This window comes from Lissotriton helveticus, chromosome 9 (genome assembly GCF_964261635.1).
Source record: "Lissotriton helveticus chromosome 9, aLisHel1.1, whole genome shotgun sequence".
In the NCBI taxonomy this organism is placed as follows: domain Eukaryota; kingdom Metazoa; phylum Chordata; class Amphibia; order Caudata; family Salamandridae; genus Lissotriton; species Lissotriton helveticus.
In genome coordinates, this window is record NC_136070.1 from 346,602,119 (window position 1) to 346,621,362 (window position 19,244).

The 19,244-nt window shown below is 42.7% G+C and overlaps 1 protein-coding gene across 1 annotated transcript in view; it reads left to right on the plus strand.

Moving 5' to 3' along the window:
• GOLGA5 (golgin A5) overlaps window positions 1–19,244 on the plus strand; it is a 154,100-nt gene that overhangs the window by 14,734 nt on the left and 120,122 nt on the right. Inside the window, exons 3-4 of the mRNA XM_078662294.1 lie at window positions 9,554–9,769; window positions 9,881–10,100. Of these exons, the coding sequence (XP_078518420.1) occupies window positions 9,554–9,769; window positions 9,881–10,100 (436 nt within the window). The remainder of the gene's footprint in view (window positions 1–9,553; window positions 9,770–9,880; window positions 10,101–19,244) is intronic.

The following is a 19,244-nucleotide window of genomic DNA, read 5'->3' on the forward strand; positions in this document are numbered from 1 at the left end:
ATATTAGTGACTGCACATTTACATTTTACAATTCCATGAACTCAGAAGGTCAGAGTCAAAAAGTGTCATTGGTGCGATTCTCACAGATGTTGTGGTGTGTTCTTTTGAAACACTCAAGTTGGTGTACTTCATTTAGACATTTAAACAAAACACAAGAAAATGTACTCATAGAGGCTGAAAGTAGCTGTAGGGTGATACTTTCAGAAAGGACATTTCCTGTGAATTTCTGCACAACTTTAAAAAATAGGATTCAGAGTATTCATCATCTCCTTCAAAAAGGGGGATGAGTAGAAGAAACATTTTTTAACAAGTTAATGTGCACTTACTCGGCAGATATTCACATGAGAACATATATGTTGGTTTATTTGCTCATGCAGAAATGGAATTCATATATGTTTGCTAGGAGTACACTCGGAAACCTGGACGGATGCACTTGTCCAGGCCAACTTCTGAAAACTCTTTTCCATTCCTGAAAGTCGTAAATCTGCACCCATGCAACTTCATAGACCTGCAGGTGCACTTTCATGACATGAACTATCGGCCCCCTAATTTATTCTTTACATGTTGTCCATAGTGGTTTTACGCTGATTCTCCACTATTATGTTTTTAAAAAACATTGGCGCCCTTTAATTAATTAAATAATGCTTACGGAAATGGCATATAAAGTTGTCCTGAAAAAGTGCACTGTAGTTTAGAAAAACTGTTTGTAACCCACATCCATTTTCTTCAAGTTGAAATATATTTTGGGCGCCATTTTATTTTAAATGTAAAGAATCAGCAGTCTTGTTACCTTTCATATTCATGTATTTGCATTCTGTCAGGAAATAGTAATGGACCTTTATTAACAGCCACAAATGGTTTTATTTTGCAACATGTGTAAACGTTTTTATGTTGGAACCTCAGAAAGTAAAGCAAGCTGAAGAGTGCTGCTCTTGCCCGAACAGTAGATCAGAAAATGCTTTATTCGATTTTAGAAACTTAGTAAAATCATAAAAGCAGCAGTTAAGATTTTGTGTTAAAGAATCATATATACAAATGTGAACATCTTATACATTGGGATACATAAATAAAAAAATAAAATCTTGCCTTAGCAGAAAACTGACGCGTTGTGCTGCAGGGGGTGCACCTACCTATCCAAGGGACAAAATATACATGAGACTTGTTGACCCCAAACAATATGGCTTGGGCGTTAGATTCGAGGAATTCCTCACATCTGCTTTTATGGTTGCTTGTTAAGGGAAGGGTAATATTTGTGATAGATTTTAGTTTTAAAATCTAACCTTTCACTTCACAATCGCTGTACTGCTTACGTGTGGGCTCCATCTTTTGCACCTAACAGAGGGAGACGGTGGCTCTTGCTGCTTTAGTCTCCACAAGAGCCACAGTATATAGCAGCCTCTTTTTCTGTAAGAACACAGACGACAGTGTGATTAGATGTTCTTCACTGTTTTTGTTAAGTGCTCTTTTTAGCATACTTTTTTCCTCCGGCCCAACGCCAGAATATTTCTCAACAAGACTTTTGACTACTGCCTCCTTTTTGAATTTTTTGTTGTTGAATTTAGATCCTATCAAACAGTTTGTACAGTTGTCATATCCATTGCAAAGGTATATCATGCCCCCACAGTCAATGGGCAACACCATACAAGTCTCAGTGAAGTTTGAGGTTTATAACAGCAACTTTAAGAGCAGTCCACTACATATCCTATGAAAGCTCAGTAGACAGGGAAAATAGACTGACTAGCTGGATAATCCAAAAATAAATTAAAGAGACCAGGCCAGTGTACTTGGTGGAAGACCCTATCTTCTGTCACTTTAAGGTGGGGCTCGTTGGACATGGTGAGAGTCTAGTGTATCAGATTGAGTCGTCTTTTATTGCTCAACAGTTTAAGGATCCTATTTTACAGAATTCTGTATTGCACCGCCCCATAAATTCCCCTTATGACGTTGGCGCATTCCTCATACCTCCTCCAATCTCATGGCTTTCTCCTCCGCTCTTCCTTATTGTTCCATATCCCTTCTTCACCTCGTGTATGATGCACCACCACCTGCCTTTCAAGTCACAGATATCAGTTGTTTGAATAACACAAGCGCCAGGAGTCTGTTGCCCACATTTTTAGATTTAGGCCTTTGAGAAACTCCCAGCAAACATGTTTCAGCACTACAAGAGATGTCCCTATCCAAAATCTTATCCAGGAGGCAAGTGAGCAGTCCCCTGTATACCCCAATCTGGTGAAGCTCCAGACCATATGGAAGAAATCCAAAGATAGTAATAAACATTGTGGTAGGGCTTATGTATCTCACCTATTTTCTTCGGAGATGGATATGTATGTTGGAATTAGTTGAACTGTGTATACGTAAGCTTGGCTCCTGGAAACTCTTTGAGTCCATGCTAATATTTACTCTCATTCCTTATCATTAATATGTGGCCTAATATTCAGTTCCTAGTGTAACCGGACTTTATCAACGTTATTTTGTGCCATCTTAATGAATGCCCTATAAAACCAGGTTACCAGTTTATGACTGCTCCCATTGTCAGGAGGAGCCGAAGCAGGTTATGCTATGGGGTCTCCATTGTGCTTGTGCTCTAATGGCATTTAAAGTTCTGCATCAAGAAACATAATTCAGAAACTGCCCTTAGTCCAAGCCATGCTCCTCCATGAATGTCTCCAGGGGAATAGTTTATCCAGCCGAATAGTAGTCCTGATCTGTAAATTTGCCAGCCTCAGTCTACTGTGACAGTTGACGTGTAAATTTGCCAGCCTCAGTCTACTGTGACAGTTGACGTGCAGTGAAAAAGGGAGAGGAGTTCCCATATGGGAGTCTGACCAGAGGCAAGGGGCAGTCATACAAGTGGCATTTAGAAGTTCTTTTGACAAAACATTTCCAGCATTTCAGAGCTGTAGAAAAAAGCATTGTATGTTGTTTTGTTCTAGACTTCTTACTCGGCAGTAAAGCTACCAGAGCTCCCTGATTAGGCTCCCTCCCAGTTGTCCAATCTCTACTCCACTCTCCCTGTCCAACCATCTCTCGATCCATTGTAGGTATGCTGCCAAATAATATCCTTCATAATCTGTGAACTCAAACAGCCTACTGAAATGGGTTTCTTAAACGTTTTCAGCAAGACTCTCTGAAGACCACCATTCAAGATAATTTCCCTAATAAGTATATCAATTTGTTTAAACCGTCTGACTGGCAACCGCAAAGGCAGATTTGTGAAAAAATAGAGTAACCTGGGCAAATGATCATTTTAGAAAATGATAATCTTGCCTTAATACTGAAGAGTGGGCCAAAATGCCCCATTACCTTCAGCATGGTACCCAGGTTTCTATCCCGGTTTCTATCTCTGAGGTCAGTTGCACAGTGATACATGATTTCACCCATGTATTTATGTGTGAGGAGGCCATTTAATCTCAAGATCGCCTTCAGTCAGCTCATTAAAATCTGGTACAATCGGGAAAGTGCAAGTCTTTGGTCTATTGTTTTTAAGCCCGGAGGTGATGTCAAACTTCATCAAGCGTTGAAATTAATTGCGGGGTTGGCTCCATCACCCATCTCGTAAATATAATAATGGGTCATCTGCATATAGGGATATGGTGTGTATAACATCTCACACCGGAATGCTTCTGTCATGCCCTTCAGCTCTGTAAGCCTCAGCAAAGTGTTGTATCAAAACAGCAAAAAGGAGCTGGGACAGACGGCACCCGTGTCTTGTTTCCTTACATATAATGTATTGTTAAGATATGTGACCACCAGTCTTATCTCTGGTCACAGGATTAAAGTACAACAACAACCCAGTGAGCCCAACTGCAGTAAGATAGCCCCACATCAGGGTGTCAAACGCTTTATAGAGATCAATGGAAACTACCTTTGCTCCTGAGTGTATGAGGAACTCAATCTCATTCAATACCCTACAGAGCCGACTGAGGTATGTGTTTTATGCAGGCATAAAGCCGTTTTGTTCTTCTTAAATCATAACGGCTAGGTTAGAGTATAAACGGTTATCCAAAGTGTTGCCAAGTATTTTAAAATCTAAATCATTTAAAGAGTCCTATATGAGGGTATTTCCACTTTATTCTAATCTTACTTTGGCACGGGTACTACTGAGGCTTCCCTAGTTGATGCTGAAAGCTCCCCCCTCTCTAGTGCTGCAGTGTACATTTTGGCCATATGTGATACTTGAAGGGCAGTATAAGTGTAGTAAGATTCTGCAGCTTGCCCATCAGTGCCCAGTGTATTGCCCCTAGCAAAATCCTGGAAGGCCGACTCTTATTTTGTGTTCTGTAATGGGACCCCGCCTCTAAGTTCTACTCTAATTCCAGCAAACATGTGGAGGCTCTGTTTAGAGAGGTCTCCATGTTATCCACCGATGCCTCCCTAGGTTGGTCATAGAGTGTATTGTAGTAGTTTAGAAAGGTTTTGTTAATATCGTGCTTTGAGTATACCACCTGGCCATTCATAGTCTGGGTTTGTGTCATCAGGGTACCTACCTTTTTTTTTTATTCATGCAGCCACCCTAAATGGTATCCACTCTAGGATGACGTTAGTGGAAATACCTTGATTATTGGTGAAATATTCTGTAATCCATTCGCCTAAAAGAAGTCGGAAAGAAGTATCTGTTAGTGAATTTTGCTGAAGCTTCAATGTGAGGTGCGGTTCTAGTGGCCTCCTTAACTGTATTACCAACAGAAGAGGGGTCTGGTCTGACGTAGGTCTACCTAAATACCCAGAATTTGTCATAAATTGACACAAATCTCCAGTGCACAACAGCTTCCCAAGTCGCACATGGATATCATACTGGATAGGGAAGAATGAGAAATCCCTTTCCTGGCTGTGCTGCAGCCTCCAGAAAGCAACCAGGCCCTAATCATTGATCCAATCAGTAAGTCCCTGGGCTACCGTAGCTGGTTGATTGCTGTGTAATGGTGGACTGGGCCAGTCCAAGTGTACACCTCTACAACAATTATAATCACAACACAATACCATTGAACCTCCGGACATCTGGCCCAGCTGCACTGACATGGAGGCAAAATACGACATTTGATCTTGGTTAGGTGTGTATATACTGCCCAGTAGAATATCATGACCATCCAACTTGCCCAACACCAATACAAAGCGAGTCTTTTTCTGAGTGCAAGGCAGTGAACGGAACACCAGGTCTAATCTATGCCCCTTTGTCATAGGAAGAATACTCTGTGCCATACACCAGGCCCCTCCATCTCTGCTGCAAGCCGATGGATTCAAGACTAGTGAGGTGTTTTTTGTTTTCTTTTAAATAAAAGAAATATGTACCCCTCACCTCCTCAGGTATGTGTTGCCCTTTGTAGCATTTAGCCACTGACCCCTACCCTTTCATGCTCCTGATAGGGAAAATAAACCTATTCTTAATGTCTTACTATATTGGATTGTACAGGGTTAAATGTCTCAGTTGGGAGTTTTTCTAAAGAGGCCTGGTCTGCCTCCCCACCAGGCCTTGTAAAATCATAAAAATATTACTAGACCTGTAGGTCTAGTAACTTGAATAATCAACTCGAACTAGCTGTAATGTATTTGACTCATAAAGTGGTCTTATTATGTCATCCTATGCAAATATTCTATTTTCAAAACCACCTTTTTTGTTATTAACACATAGTGTGAGTTCAGCATTTCTGCTGTTAAAAAAACCATATTTGGTTTGTTTTGATAGGCTAATCGTTTGCATCACATATAGGGTGTGCATGACCCCTGACAGGCCTCTTTGTTCACTAATAGCATTGTCATTAGGGCAGGGCAGGAATGTTTTTCAGTTCATCTTTAAAAACTCACTTTTAATAAATATATTACTAAAGCATGAGAAGGTAGTGCACTGTCATTTACAGACAGCACATTTTCCATTGAAATGGCCAAAAACGTTCTGACTAATATGCAGTTTTACTTATAAAACTACATAGTGTATAAACGATAATCTGTGGAAACGGGGTTTCCGCAAACATATTTATCATTTGCACATCACCAAGTAAAGTGTTCTGAATTGTTTTCATCCTATTAAAAATTTTTGTTCATCACACAGTATTACAAAACAAGAACTTTCATAACTACTGAAATGTATTTCGAAATGTTTGTACAGTTAACTTTATAGCTATTTAAATGTGTGCTAGAATAAAATGACATGCTACAGCCTTTCATTTCACACTTTTTGTACTGCACGTTTGTCGGACAGTTCACTTTACCAAATCCTTGAACTTTGCAGTCCGAGAAAGAAAAGTAATTGTAGATGTAAACAGACTTTTGACCTCTGTCTCTGAACTCAGAATAAATGTGACAAGATAAAAACAAGATTAAAAGGCATCTTTAATGTTCCTTCACTTTGTGAGTGAACTGAACACCTGTTGTTTGTCTGCTCACCAGAAGGAGCGAGTAGGCCCTAAATATAGCCCATCCTGATAAAATCTGACTCACTATAGCGAGTAGGCAAGTAGATTTGTCGAGGCCTGCCCTTGATATATGTCTAAGTCAATTTCTAACCCCCCCAGCAGCCTTATACAAATAAGCCACACATGGAAGCTCTCGAAATTGTGTAAACACAAAAACACAAACCGATTCCCATTGCTCAGAGTGAAGCAGCAATGGCCCTTGCCCAAACCGAATAACTTTAACTGGTATAATTAGCCCAAAGCTTGCGATCGGAGATCCAGGCTAAACCGGGGGAATGCATAAGAAAGTATATTCTCTCTGTTCCCTGGCCCCACATTTGAAGGATTTCAGAGGTATAACAAGGCATTATGACAGGCTTGTTAAAGTCCCATGCCTTTTTTGGGTGACATCTGCAGTTTTCGTACCGCATATATGAATTGCACATTTAACCAAAAAGCATTTCCAATAGGGTTGCAAGCCTTTCAGGGAGTCTAATTCACAGATCATCAGCCATACGAGAAGTGATTTGTGATAGTCCACCTTCAACCCCCAGGGACACCTCTGATTCCGAGTCATAGCCATGTCAGCCAGATGTCCTGATGCTTTGTGCTTCTTAAGTCTTATGGTATCTGATTGTTGAATCACCCAGCAATGTGGCAGTTTTATCTTTCTCAGAATGTGTGGTCGATTGTTTGACATTCCCCCAAAAATGCAGGCTCTTCCTCCATTTCTTCTTCTTCTGTAGAGATTTAGTCTGCGAGTTCTGGTTTCTCCTTGGTTTGTACAGTGGCGTAGCAAGGTCAGGTGGTACCCAGTGCGGAAAAGTTCTTGTCACCCACGGCTTGACAAAATCGCAAAACTATGTGTTTAGAATACATATTTTTGCCATTTTGTCCCTCCCCTCAGTAATGAAACCCGGGGTGGCCAGCACCCACCGCACCCCCCCCCTTCTTACTCCACAGGGTTTGTATGATACCTCCCAATCCCAAGCCTTGGTAAAGAGCCGAGAATTAAGTTAGTATAGATTTATTTAGTGACTTTTAGCAGTTCACCCTGGTTTTCAGCCCTTTCAACTCACATCCGAATTTATTACAATTATTCTTTTGATAAGTGAACGTTCGCTATGTAGAAATTTGATGAAATTAGTTCTGTTGAAAAATCCTTCATGAAAAGGAATGAATCATTATTTCTGATCCATTATGTAGTCATAAAATAATAAAGTGCTTCCACGCCGGGAAGTAAACACAATGAATAGTGAGAACTTTTCAGGTTTATGAGTACTGATGCGGAGAATGAGAGAGTTAGGGATGGATGATCATCTGAGGTGGGCGGACGACGATGAGAAAGGTGAAATAGAGACTTAATTGTGGTAGCCTGATGTTTTCCTTTTCAGCCGGCCATGCTTTTCCACTTCAGAAACCTTCAATCTGGCATGATTCACATCCATTAACATAACCATTCATACAAGAGCCTTCTTTCATACTGCTGCTTTGGCAGCATGCATACAGTAATCTAGATTGTTCAAAGCTTTAGAAATAGAGAACAATAGAAATATTTGAAACAGGTCAACAAACTGCTTATCCTTTTAAAGTACCCTTGAGAACATGAGCATCAGCACGTTACAACAGAGCCCTTGCCCACACAGAGCTGTGTAGGAGACTCCTTGCATCCGGGGTACGCTCAGCAGGTTGAGGATGTGGACCATGCAGTGCGAAGCTGCCTCAACAGTTACTTGCTTGGCTCTTTTAGACTTGCTAAACTTTGCTCCAGTTCCCTTGCCACATGCTCTCAGAGCCTCTCATTCAGTAATCACCGTTGCTAATTACGGTCCATTCACTTACCTTTGTTCATTCATGGTACACAACAGCATCCTTCATATGTAGACAAGGCGGAAGAGGGTGAAAGCCGGAGACATGCTTGCTATCTGGTGCCAGCACAAATGCTAGCTCCCTTATGACTCTGTTGAAGGTCCTCCTAGCTAAGTGCAGCCAGTGGATTAAAAGGGTGTTTTGGAGCATTCTGGCAGCCCCGGCGGTGCCCCACTCAAGCCCCAGCAGATCCCTTTATATGGTGAAATTTCAGACGAGAGAATTCTAGTTTCATTTTGATTATTAGAATTTCTTACTTCATTCACTGTAGTTATTTTTTCCCCATTGTATATGGTTTGTATCACGAATCGGTGTATTCTGCTTACTTTGATCTTTTGTCAATATTCTTCCTTTATTCTTTGAACCCAGCTTAATCTCTTTGACCTATACTTAAGTTCCTACCTTGCTCTTTGTAATCGAGTATTTATTTCTCTGTTCTCCCTTTGTATTGTACTATATCTTTGAAAACGAGCTTCATAAAGGAGAGGCTGGCTAGGTTGGAAATTTGACTCGCAGCAGTTCTATTATGTTTGTAATACATTTGAGACTTTTTTTTGATTCTGAACATATATTACGAGCACTGAATGAAATTTGCATCTATCAGATTTTCTTGAGTACACAAGTATGTTAAATTTATGTGAAAATTACACAAGTGTACATTTCACTCAATTGTGCATTTTATTCATCCTTGTCCCTACAAGGAATTTCCCTCTCTATGTCCTCCTTCCCATTGTGGCATGGGCATAGTCGTGCCTTTAACAGCAGTAACCTTGCATGCATTTCCAGGTTAAGAAAGTAATTGCAAACGTTATGTCACACTTACGAGCCTATATTTTCCCCACACTTTTTCAGGTAGACCCACCCAGGAATGCCCACAATCCTACCACTATCAATGGATGTGTGCTTTTGCCAATGCACCTAATACAGATGAACACCTAACTATCCTAGTTCTGTGATTAGGAACTGAAAGATTTGTGTGTGACTTTTGTGTACAGAATACTTCGGGTATTAGTGTTTATGATTTCAGTAGATCATTCAAATTGTTTTCTGTAAGTAGCATAGGTATGTTTCGTCTTTCGAATGCCATAGTGCTTACATCTGTGTGCAATTAAGTGCGCTGCATAATGATTTATACCACTCTAGTTATCGACGAGTCGGGTAGTCTTCCAATTAGAGCAGAAGTACATGCATACTTTCATTCCTTCTCATTGATACATAATTATTCTAGCTGAGTAAAACGAATGGTGTCCGTACCGTTTAAAACTGTTGCTAACCCACAATGATTCTTTACCCAGAAACGTTTGACAGTACGGAAGCAATGCCGCTAGATGTGAAACCAGAAGATTCTCCTGCAAGTTCTGCGTCAAGCTATGCCCACCCAACCAATGATGATGGCAAAACCCATGAACTGTCTAATCTTCGACTGGAGAACCAACTCCTGAGAAATGAGGTTCAGTCACTGAATCAGGAAATGGCAGCTTTGCTTCAGAGGTCTAAGGAAACGCAAGAAGGTACAAGCATCATGCAGGAAGCAAAATATGTTTTTGTATAAGTGCTTTCTCCATAACAAAAGTATAATTTGGTAATTGTATTTCTTTTGTGTTGAAATGTCTTTTTTGTAGAACTGAACAAATCGCGAGCAAGAATGGAGAAATGGAACACTGACTATTCAAAGAGTGACAGAGTTGTACGGGAACTCAGAGCTCAGGTTGATGATATGACCGAGGCTGTGTCTGCCAAGGACGCACAGCTGGCAGTGCTGAAAGTACGATTGCAGGAGGCTGACCAGTTGTTAAATAGCCGTACAGAAGCGTTAGAGGCGCTGCACAACGAACAGTCACGGTATATAAAGTTCATCTGAAACTGAAAATGTCACCTTTGCATCATGTATACACAGCATACGCAGCAAAATAGTCACATTGTTTTACATGTACTTTAATGAAAGCTGAGAGAGTTTACTTAGATGGTAACTGGAACCATTATAATTGGGATTTTGTGTACTGAAGACAACGCATACAATGTTGTTGGTACTTTCAAACATTGTTATAGCACGGAAGCATTTCTTTATTTGTCTTTTATTTTGGAATTGGAGAACCCTTAGTTTAATAATGTTTGGTCGCGTGTGGTTAAAAGAGGATTTATTCGCTATTTACTTTTGCAGTCGTTTGTTTGAGTTAGTGTGGGAGTACAATGAGCTTGATCTTGGAGGTTCCCTATGGTGTTCTGTGTGGAGGTGCTGAAGGACTCCTTAGTTTTCCTCTTCATTGGATAGGTTGATTGTCCATTGCTTGGCCAGAGCAATGTGTTTACTAAATGGGCACTGCTGTACTGCTTGGTGTCTAATGAAGCCATGTGCGTGTGTAGGCGTGCTAAGTTTATCCTACTTTTAGTGGCATGTTACCAGGGTATGTCTTAATGCTGCGCATGACAATGCTGTTGACGCAGGAGCACTTTGTCAGCTGTATGGCTTTGTTCCAGTATTGTGCAAGAGATGGTCAGAGGAGTCTGCCTGTCGTGTGCTGTGTGAATATAACCGTTTGTTAGCGAGATTGGAACAATGGTGTTCAGTGTTACTGTTCAATAGAGTTGTTCAGTGTCTGAAAAAAGCCCACATATGGGAAATCAGAAGTGTGGCCGTGTATGATAAGTACTGTCCAAGTTTCTGATTGAAAGGAAGTGTAATGAGTCTTGGGTTTGGGTGGTGGTTGCTTGCCAAAATAGCTTTCTTTTTTTTAATCTGAGCTGAAATATATGCCTGTATATGTATGATATTAGGCTAGCCTCCTGCAGGGTGAGTAGTTAAGTCCTGTGGGGGAGTAGTAGGATAAGGATGGCAGGCGACTAGAGTGCAAGATTTCTATTTTAAAATCCTCACAACCTGTCTTGAAGTGGCAGAACAATAAATATGAATAAAACCTGATTTAGAGATGTCATTACATTGTCTAATAACTAAAGTTGATCAAAGGTTGCACATGCTATAGACTGAAATCAAGTGATTGCACCCTGCTATGGGAGGGGAATGCACATAGAAAGGCAGTACCACCACTAATCTGTAGGTAAATCCATATCACCAGAGTGTCCACCAGCGAATCCCCCTCCCCACATAATTACACATTCTAGGCAACCCAAAACCAGGACTGTTTCTTTTATCAGTATGGGTGATCCAGTCATGCCTCCGCCATGCTCAGCCTCCTTATGCACCCATCCAAATTGCTCTCCTAAAACCTTTGATGGAAGTAGTGAGGGAAGCTAGTGGTGAGAGAACCCACCCATTACGTGCTCAAAGATGAGGAGTGGGCAAAGCCACTGTCTGCTCAGAAATGCCAATCAAACTGGACTGCCTTGTATTCGACACCCCCCACACCCAATAGACGATAGAGAGCCATTCTGGTTGGTCATTTGGAGTATCCACCTCACCAGACCACAATCAGCATAGGAACTGTAACACATCAACAGGTGGGCCTAGTATTGAAAAGCAGAAGAAGGCAAAAGCTAGGCAAGAAAATGAGCTGTTATTGCCCAGACCTGAAGCGAAGAGGACTATTTATCACCTAATTTCCATCAGTTCCCCTCGAGATCCAGTCTTGACATTTTCCCAACAGTAGCACTTGACTCTCCTGAAATCCCCCTTTACTATCCTCAGTCGATGTGCCTGCTCCCTCTCAACTCAGCCTCCTTTCATCAGGTGCAGGGGTTGCTGTCGACCTTGCTGGCAGTGAACATAGCCAGGCAATGTGACCTTTGTAAAGGAAAAATGGGAATTCAGTTTTAGTGAAAACTTTTCACTTACATATCACAGAATCAAACCTCTGTGCTGTACTATACAGTGCATGGAAAAGTCAGGGGTTGGGGAAATGCATCAGGGGAAGTAAACAGTAAAGTCCATGGATGGGCGCTTTGAGGCTATTGCCTTTTATTGGGGGTCTCTGTGCTGCTACTTTAATCTTAATAGCATTGTCCCATTGTGTATTCTCCTTCTCAGTGATATTACCCACGGTTTCATTTTTGGTAGAAAGGAACTAAAGTGGAATAACCAATAGTAGAATGAAGGTAAATGTTTTAGATAATGACAACCGGGCAATTGCCCCTTAAAGGCAGAAAGGCATTGTGTGCAGCACCAGAACTGAAATGTGTGCAACTCTAAGCCCAATGAAGCAAAAGTAACTTGGTGATAATAAAAAAAGGTAGTGTAGGAATAGCAGAACTAGCAGCTGAATCACATCTAACATGTCAAGAGTGTGGAAAATGGAGAAACGTCTGAAAGAAAGGTTGAAAGGCAATATTCTGGGTAGAAACACCCCCAATGGAAGGGTCAGTTTGGCCAAATAACCCAAAATGTTTGGAACTTTTTGAGAATTATTTCGGTGTAGCAAGACTCCACATGTAAGCATGGAGGCTAGCACATGAAGAAGATATGGTTAAAAGTTACAAAGGAGTTGGGGGAAAATATTGAAGTATCACATCCTTAAAGGTAAGGGGAAGCAAGGACAGCTGAAAGTCAAATGTAAACCTGTAGTAGCTTTGAAAAATAACTTAACCAGTATAAGGTTGTAACTTTGTATAAACCAGAAATCGATAGAGGAAAACTCCATATGTTTTCAAAAGAAAGAAATGTACATGGGAACACGAGAAAAGGATAACAGTTGGGTGTACATAAAGACAGTTTAGATGAGCTTCTTATTTGAGCTGAACATGTGCAGATTAAACATAACTAATATTTATTTACGTATTTAATCGTTTCATGTTGTCATCCTGACGTCTTTTGACCAACTCAGACGATCATGCATACGTTTGTGGACTCTGTTCAAGGCTTTAGTTGAGTGACTTAGTACTACATGTGAGGTTAGTGTGGGCCGGTTTGTTATTGCTCTTGTAACAAGGGATTAGTGGTAGGTTCAATCGTAACTCAACTGATATTAGAATTGGCAGCTTTTGTTAGAAAAGTATTACTGTAAAGTAGCAGAGCTCCCATCAGTCTTGCACAGCATGACCCGAGTCTGCCTGGGGCTAGATTGTCTCTATATCATATTGCTTTTAGTAGTTTCCTGAAGATTAGATAGTGTGGCTGTCCATGGAGAGAGGGATCCAGAGCTTTGGCCTCTTTAATACTAAGGAAATAACCCTGTCTTCTAATTGTATGCTTAAAGGTCTTCTGAGGATTAGCGGAGCAAATGTTCCTCGTTGGAAATAGAGTTAGACGAGCCAGCCAGACAGAGCCAATTGTCTGGCTGGGCTGTAAGAGCCGGGCACTGAAGATGTTTGGAACATAAACTGCAACAAATACCATCCAAAAATATGATTAAGAAGATACTTCGGAATTAAAAAAATATATATTTCTTTAACATGCCTAAAAATGCTAGGTTTTCAAATTTCACATAGTGGCATTCAGCTACTAACTAGATGCATATCTATTTCCCTCTCGTCTTTTAAATCAAATTTTAAAGTCCTTTCTTGAATTCTTGGAGCATTAGGTTAGAGCATGGGCCGCAGGCAGAAGCCACATGAAAGTTTGGCTTGTTTTGGGCTCTATGGCCTTAGAGGACCTTGTGCTGAGCCAGAGCTGAACACATGGCTCGAGCCTGGCTTGAACTCTCAGTTGTTCACCAACATCTCTCTGTAACATAGTGTGTTGCCCAGTCTGCAACTCCTTTGGGCCTGTGTTTCATAATGCCTTGTTCGTGGTGTAAAGCAGTTAAATGTGATTTCCAAGTGCAACAAATCTCAATGTGATAACAATACGTCCATTTAAGTGCTGGTCTGCCATCTCTGTATGTATACACTTTTGCCTGTCCATAAACCAGTTGTTGTAGACCTTATATACCTTATTGCACTAATCCTGCCAGGCCATGACTAGTGATGTATTTTTCTCCCATCTGTTTAAAAAAGTAACAGCACATTGTGAATTGGTCTTAGCTGGAAGTGTATTCCCTTTAAGACAGTGTTTATTCTGTATATGAATGAGAGGTTTTGTCAAAAGATTTCCCGAGGTTCTTTGCATTTTGAGATGGAGCCTGTGCTGATCTTCATGCTGGAGACCATGCGAATGGGTCCATGTTGTTTTATTTTTTTACCTCTCATCGGTAGAATTTTTGTTTTGGTGCTATTGACCCATTACAAGCTTTCCCTCATCCAGTTCTAGATCACATTTAAACATTTTTTAATGCTGGTTAGTGTTTTTGCCTTGTTTCCCAAGTAGAGATGGATGTCTGTGTTGCCTATATATATAAAATTGTTCAATAGCCTGGGATCCTATATGGACCTCAGGGGAGGAGTTTTGTTTTTCTGTTTAGAGTCTTGAATCTTGATTTTCAGTGGCTGACACATCTTAATGTTGATAGAAAATGTTGACAGCAATGGCCTCAGTCTTGCAAGCAGGTCGTGCGGTGAGGCAAGGCTGCAGTGCATACTCTTGTATTTTGCTCCTGACAATAAAGAGCTTGCATCATTATGTATACATTTTATCAGCCATTTATTTGAACAACTCAGTTAGTCCTTATTCAAAACAAATTGCAAGGAAACCACATTCTTTCGTTTGTTCATCTTGGTACTACCGAGGAATCGCTCCAATACATAATCTTACAATTTATTAGGTAGACAAATGATGCCTTAACTTCTACCTAGTATTATGCCCATCACTTCCTCCGGCACTATTTATTTATTTATTTTTAAGGTTTTATATAGCGCGGACAAGATCTTTGCAGATATCAGAGCGCTTTACAGAAACAGGAGGTAGGGTAGACAAACTCTTGAAAACAATATAATATTCAGTAGTGAGTGAGTTGCAAGGTAGGGTAGCAATCGCATAAGAGTATACACAATAATAACAATCAGGAAACCAATAATAAAGAAGCCGCGCAATGTCTTTGCTCCAGTAGCGATCGAATAAGATTATAGCCCCCCAGAGGGTGAGTAAACACACTGTTGAAAACAGTATAGTAGTCAGTAGTAAGTGGATTGCAAGTTAGTAGAGCAATCAAATCATAGTGTAAACCCTAATAAACAATCTGGAAACCAATAATATAGAATCCGTGCAATGACTTTGATCCAGTAGCAATCAAACAAGAGTATAACACAGATAAACACTCAGGTAGCCGATAATATAGTAGCCGTGTAATGTCATTGTTCCAGTAACAATAGGGTTCAGGTGAACTTAGCCATAAGGATGGCTTTTACCTCTTTCTTGAAGAGTACAGTGGAGGGGATAAGCCTAGTTTCTGGCGGGAGTGCATTCCAGATCCTCGGTGCCATTCCTGAGAAGGAGCGTTTGTATGTTTTTTCCTTCCGGAATCTACGAGGTTTCAGGAGGAGGTTTTTTGTGCTTCTGTTGGATCTTGAGCCTCCTGATATAGTCAGCTTGTGAGTGAGGTAGTTGGGTGACTTGTGGTGTACGGCCGAGTGTGTCATACAGGCAATTTTCAGCTTCAAAAGGCAGCCAGTTCAAGGGCTTTTAAGTCAGGAGATATATGCGAGTGTTTTCTTGAGCCAGTGATGAGTCTCGTGGCCGCATTCAGAGAGGCTCTTAGTGGTGCCGTTGTTGTTAGGGGGAGCCCGCTGAGAGCCACAATTCCGTAGTCTATGCGAGGAATGACTAGGGCTTGTACAACAGTTTGGAAGTCCTTGGGTGGTAGGAAGGGTTTAAGTTTTCTCAGAGTGTTGATTTGGAAGTTGGCTCCTTTAGTTGCTTTGCTAATATGCTGCTGCATGTTGAGATTGGAGTCAAGTGTGATGCCAAGGGATTTCGCAGAGTCCACGATGGTGGGCTGGACATTGAGTGCGGTTAGATGATTGAGCCAGATTTGGGTGATGGCCTTTTTCGCAGGAGGTGAGATCAGAAGGAACTCAGTTTTCAGAGCATTTAGTTTGAGGTGATTATCGGCCAGCCATGCTTGGGTGTTTCTTAGTGTGGCGTCCAGAAGTTTGATGTCTTCCGGGGATTGCACCTTGAGGTAGAGTTGAGTGTCATCGGCGTACATATGGAAGTGTACATTTGATGCTTGAAGCAAGGTAGTGAGTGGTTCCATGACGGGGTTGAACAATGTGGGGGATAGGGAGGAACCTTGAGGGACGCCTAGTGTTACGGGCACAGGTGAGGACAATGCGTTGTTGATCTTGAACTTCTGAGATCGGTTGTGTAGAAAGGACGTGAACCATTTGAGAACAGTCCCGGATATGCCCATTCTGGTATTTAACAGCTCCAGTAGATTCTCGTGTTTGACCGTATCAAATGCTGAGGAGAGATCAAGAAGGATGAGGAGGCAGGACTCATTGTGATCAAGGATTTGGAGGGCGTCATCAATTATGTGTGTCATAGCCGTTTCCGTGCTATGTTTTGCTCTGAATCCTGATTGGTGAGGGTTGAGGAGGTCAAACTGATCAATGTGTTTTGTCAATTGGAGTTGTACGCATTTTTCTAGCAATTTGGCCAGAGTGGGGATATTGGTGATAGGGCGGTAATTGTTTAGGTCGGCCGGGTCAGCTGTGGATTTCTTGATTATAGGCGTGACTTGCCCTATCTTGAGGGAGTCTGGGATGAGTCCTTGTTGAAGGGAACCGTTGATGATTTTAGTCCAGAGTGGGAGGAGCAGGGGGTGAGGGCTTTGACAGCATTGGCAGGCAGGGGATCTGTGAGGTGATTAGCGGGCTTCAAGGTGCCTAGCAGTTTGTGAATTGATTCTTCAGAATAGGTGTCGAAGGACGTCCATGCAGCGTTGTTTTTAGGTTGAGTGTTAGTTATGGAGATGGAGCAGGAGTATCGACTTACATCCTTGAGGAGATCACTTCTTATATTGTCGGTCTTTTGCTTGAAGAAAGCAGAAAAGCCTTCACAGCTTGGAATATCATTTGTTGAGCAGTTAGGTTGTAGAGGTTGCGTCTTGGTTTGGGTATTGACTAACTCGAACAGTTTTCTTGGTCGGTTTTTTGCTTGGTCCAGCTGTTGGCTAAAGAAGACTGATTTTGAGCGTTTGATTTTTCTGAAGTAGGCGTTTCTCTTATTCTTAAGCGTTTTAAGGTGCAGTGCTGAGGGGTCAGATCTCCACGTGCGCTCTGCCATGCGCATAGCACGTCTGTCTTCATTGAGTCTACCATCATACCATGGGTTCGAGTTCTTGGTGGAGACTCTCTTCAGTTGCAGGGGTGCGGCTTCATTGATTATTGAAGTCATAGTGTCTAGGTAGAGGTCGGTCAGAGAATGAACATCAGAGACGTCCGTCGGGGGAAGTAGGAGACTGCCTGTGTGGGCAGGCAAGGAGTTTGGGTTAAGATTCTTCATGTCCCTCTTCCAGATCTTTGTTTTGGTAGGTTGAGCCGGGTTAAGTTTGACCTTTTCGTTGATGAAGAAGGTGATAATGTGGTGGTCTGACCAGTCACAGGGTTGGATTGCCTCCATCTGGGTAGAGCCTTCTTTGGCGATGATAAGGTCGAGGATAGAGCCTTTTTCATGTGTCGGACGGTTGCAGATTTGGGTGAGGTCAAGCGCGTTGAGGAAAGTTTTAAGGCTATTCACCACAGCGTCTTTCTGGTCGTTCCAGTGGAGGTTGAAGTCTCCCAAGTAGATTTGAGTGATCTGTCGACCGGCGTTGGTGGTTATCGTGTCCATGAGTTGTTGGGAGAAGGTGAGGTTGTCCCAGGGTGGGTGGTAGATGACATGTAGGGAGCATACAGGTTTGCCCTCGCTAGTAATATCGAGGCAGATGAGTTTGCAGGAGGTGAGGGAGGGGGATGGACCTTTGGTAACAGCGAGGTTGCTCCTATAGATGCATGCGATTCCCCCGCCCGTCTTGCCATTTCTGTCGAGTCTAATAATGTGGTAATTGGGGGGGACTAGTATGTCCATTATAGGTGTGGAGGCTTCAGTTAGCCACGTTTCAGTCAGAATGGCTAGATCGAGGTCCATTGATAAGATGAGATCCGCGATGCCGGAGGAGTGTCTCGGGGCTGATCTGCAGTTGAGCAGGATACACTTTAGTCTGGGGTGAGGAGAGTGGACGAGTGTTCTAGGGAGAGGGGGACTTTTCTGAGATTACTGGGGACGGAGCTTCTGTTGCTCAGTGTGGGGGGCCTGAGGGGATTTGTGAGAATCGTGGGTATGGGAAGGTGTGTGGTGGGTGGGTGTTTTGTGGGACCTGGGCCATATGAACGGAGTAGAGTGTATAAGTCTCGATCAGAGAGGGGGTTTAGGGTGCGACGGGGGCGGCCGGTGGCCTTGCAATCGGGGATAGAGGGCCAGCGTGGGGAGTGATGAGTGACATGGTTTGAGGGGCGGGTGGTGTAATTGTTGGGCGCGGAAGTGGTGGGTAGGGGGTGTCTGGGGTGTGCGAAAAGAAGTTCTTTGATGGAGTGAAGATCTTCTTTGACTTGTAGGCGGGTGGATATGATCATGTCCAGGGTTGGATTGGGGATGGTATTGGGACTGAGAGCAGTGGGTGAGTGATTGAGTGGGGCAATGGGGTGGGCAATGGATCGATTGGGGCGGGATGTGCACGGGACGGTGCAGGGCTCTGCGGCCGTAGTAGGTGGGTTGGCATTCGATGGATGAGAGAGCTTGTGAGTAAGGGGCGTGGATGAGGAAGGGGGGAGGTTGGTAGCGTAGGTGATGGTGCTGGTGGTAGGCGGCGCAGGTGAGTTGAGGGATGAGTGTAGGCTGGAGAAAGTGGGAGTGACAGTAGGATAATGGGGGCTGGGAATGGGGGGGGGCTAGATGATAAGGGGTTAGGATAAGGGAGGTGGTGTGTTCCGATAGTCTGGCCGGGAGAGTGGGGTAGTGGGGAGTGAGAATGGGGGGGGAGATAGGGTGAGATTTGGTCATGTCGCGGGGCGTGGGAGATGTGCTCAGGGCGGTGGAGGTGTGTTCTGTGAGACTAGTTGGGAGAGTGGGGTAGTGGGGAGTAAGGGTGGGGGGGGGCGATAGGGTGGGAGAAGGACCTGTCGCAGGGCAGGGGAGAAAAGAGGGCGGTGGTGGGTTCTGCGTGATTCGTGGGAGGTGAG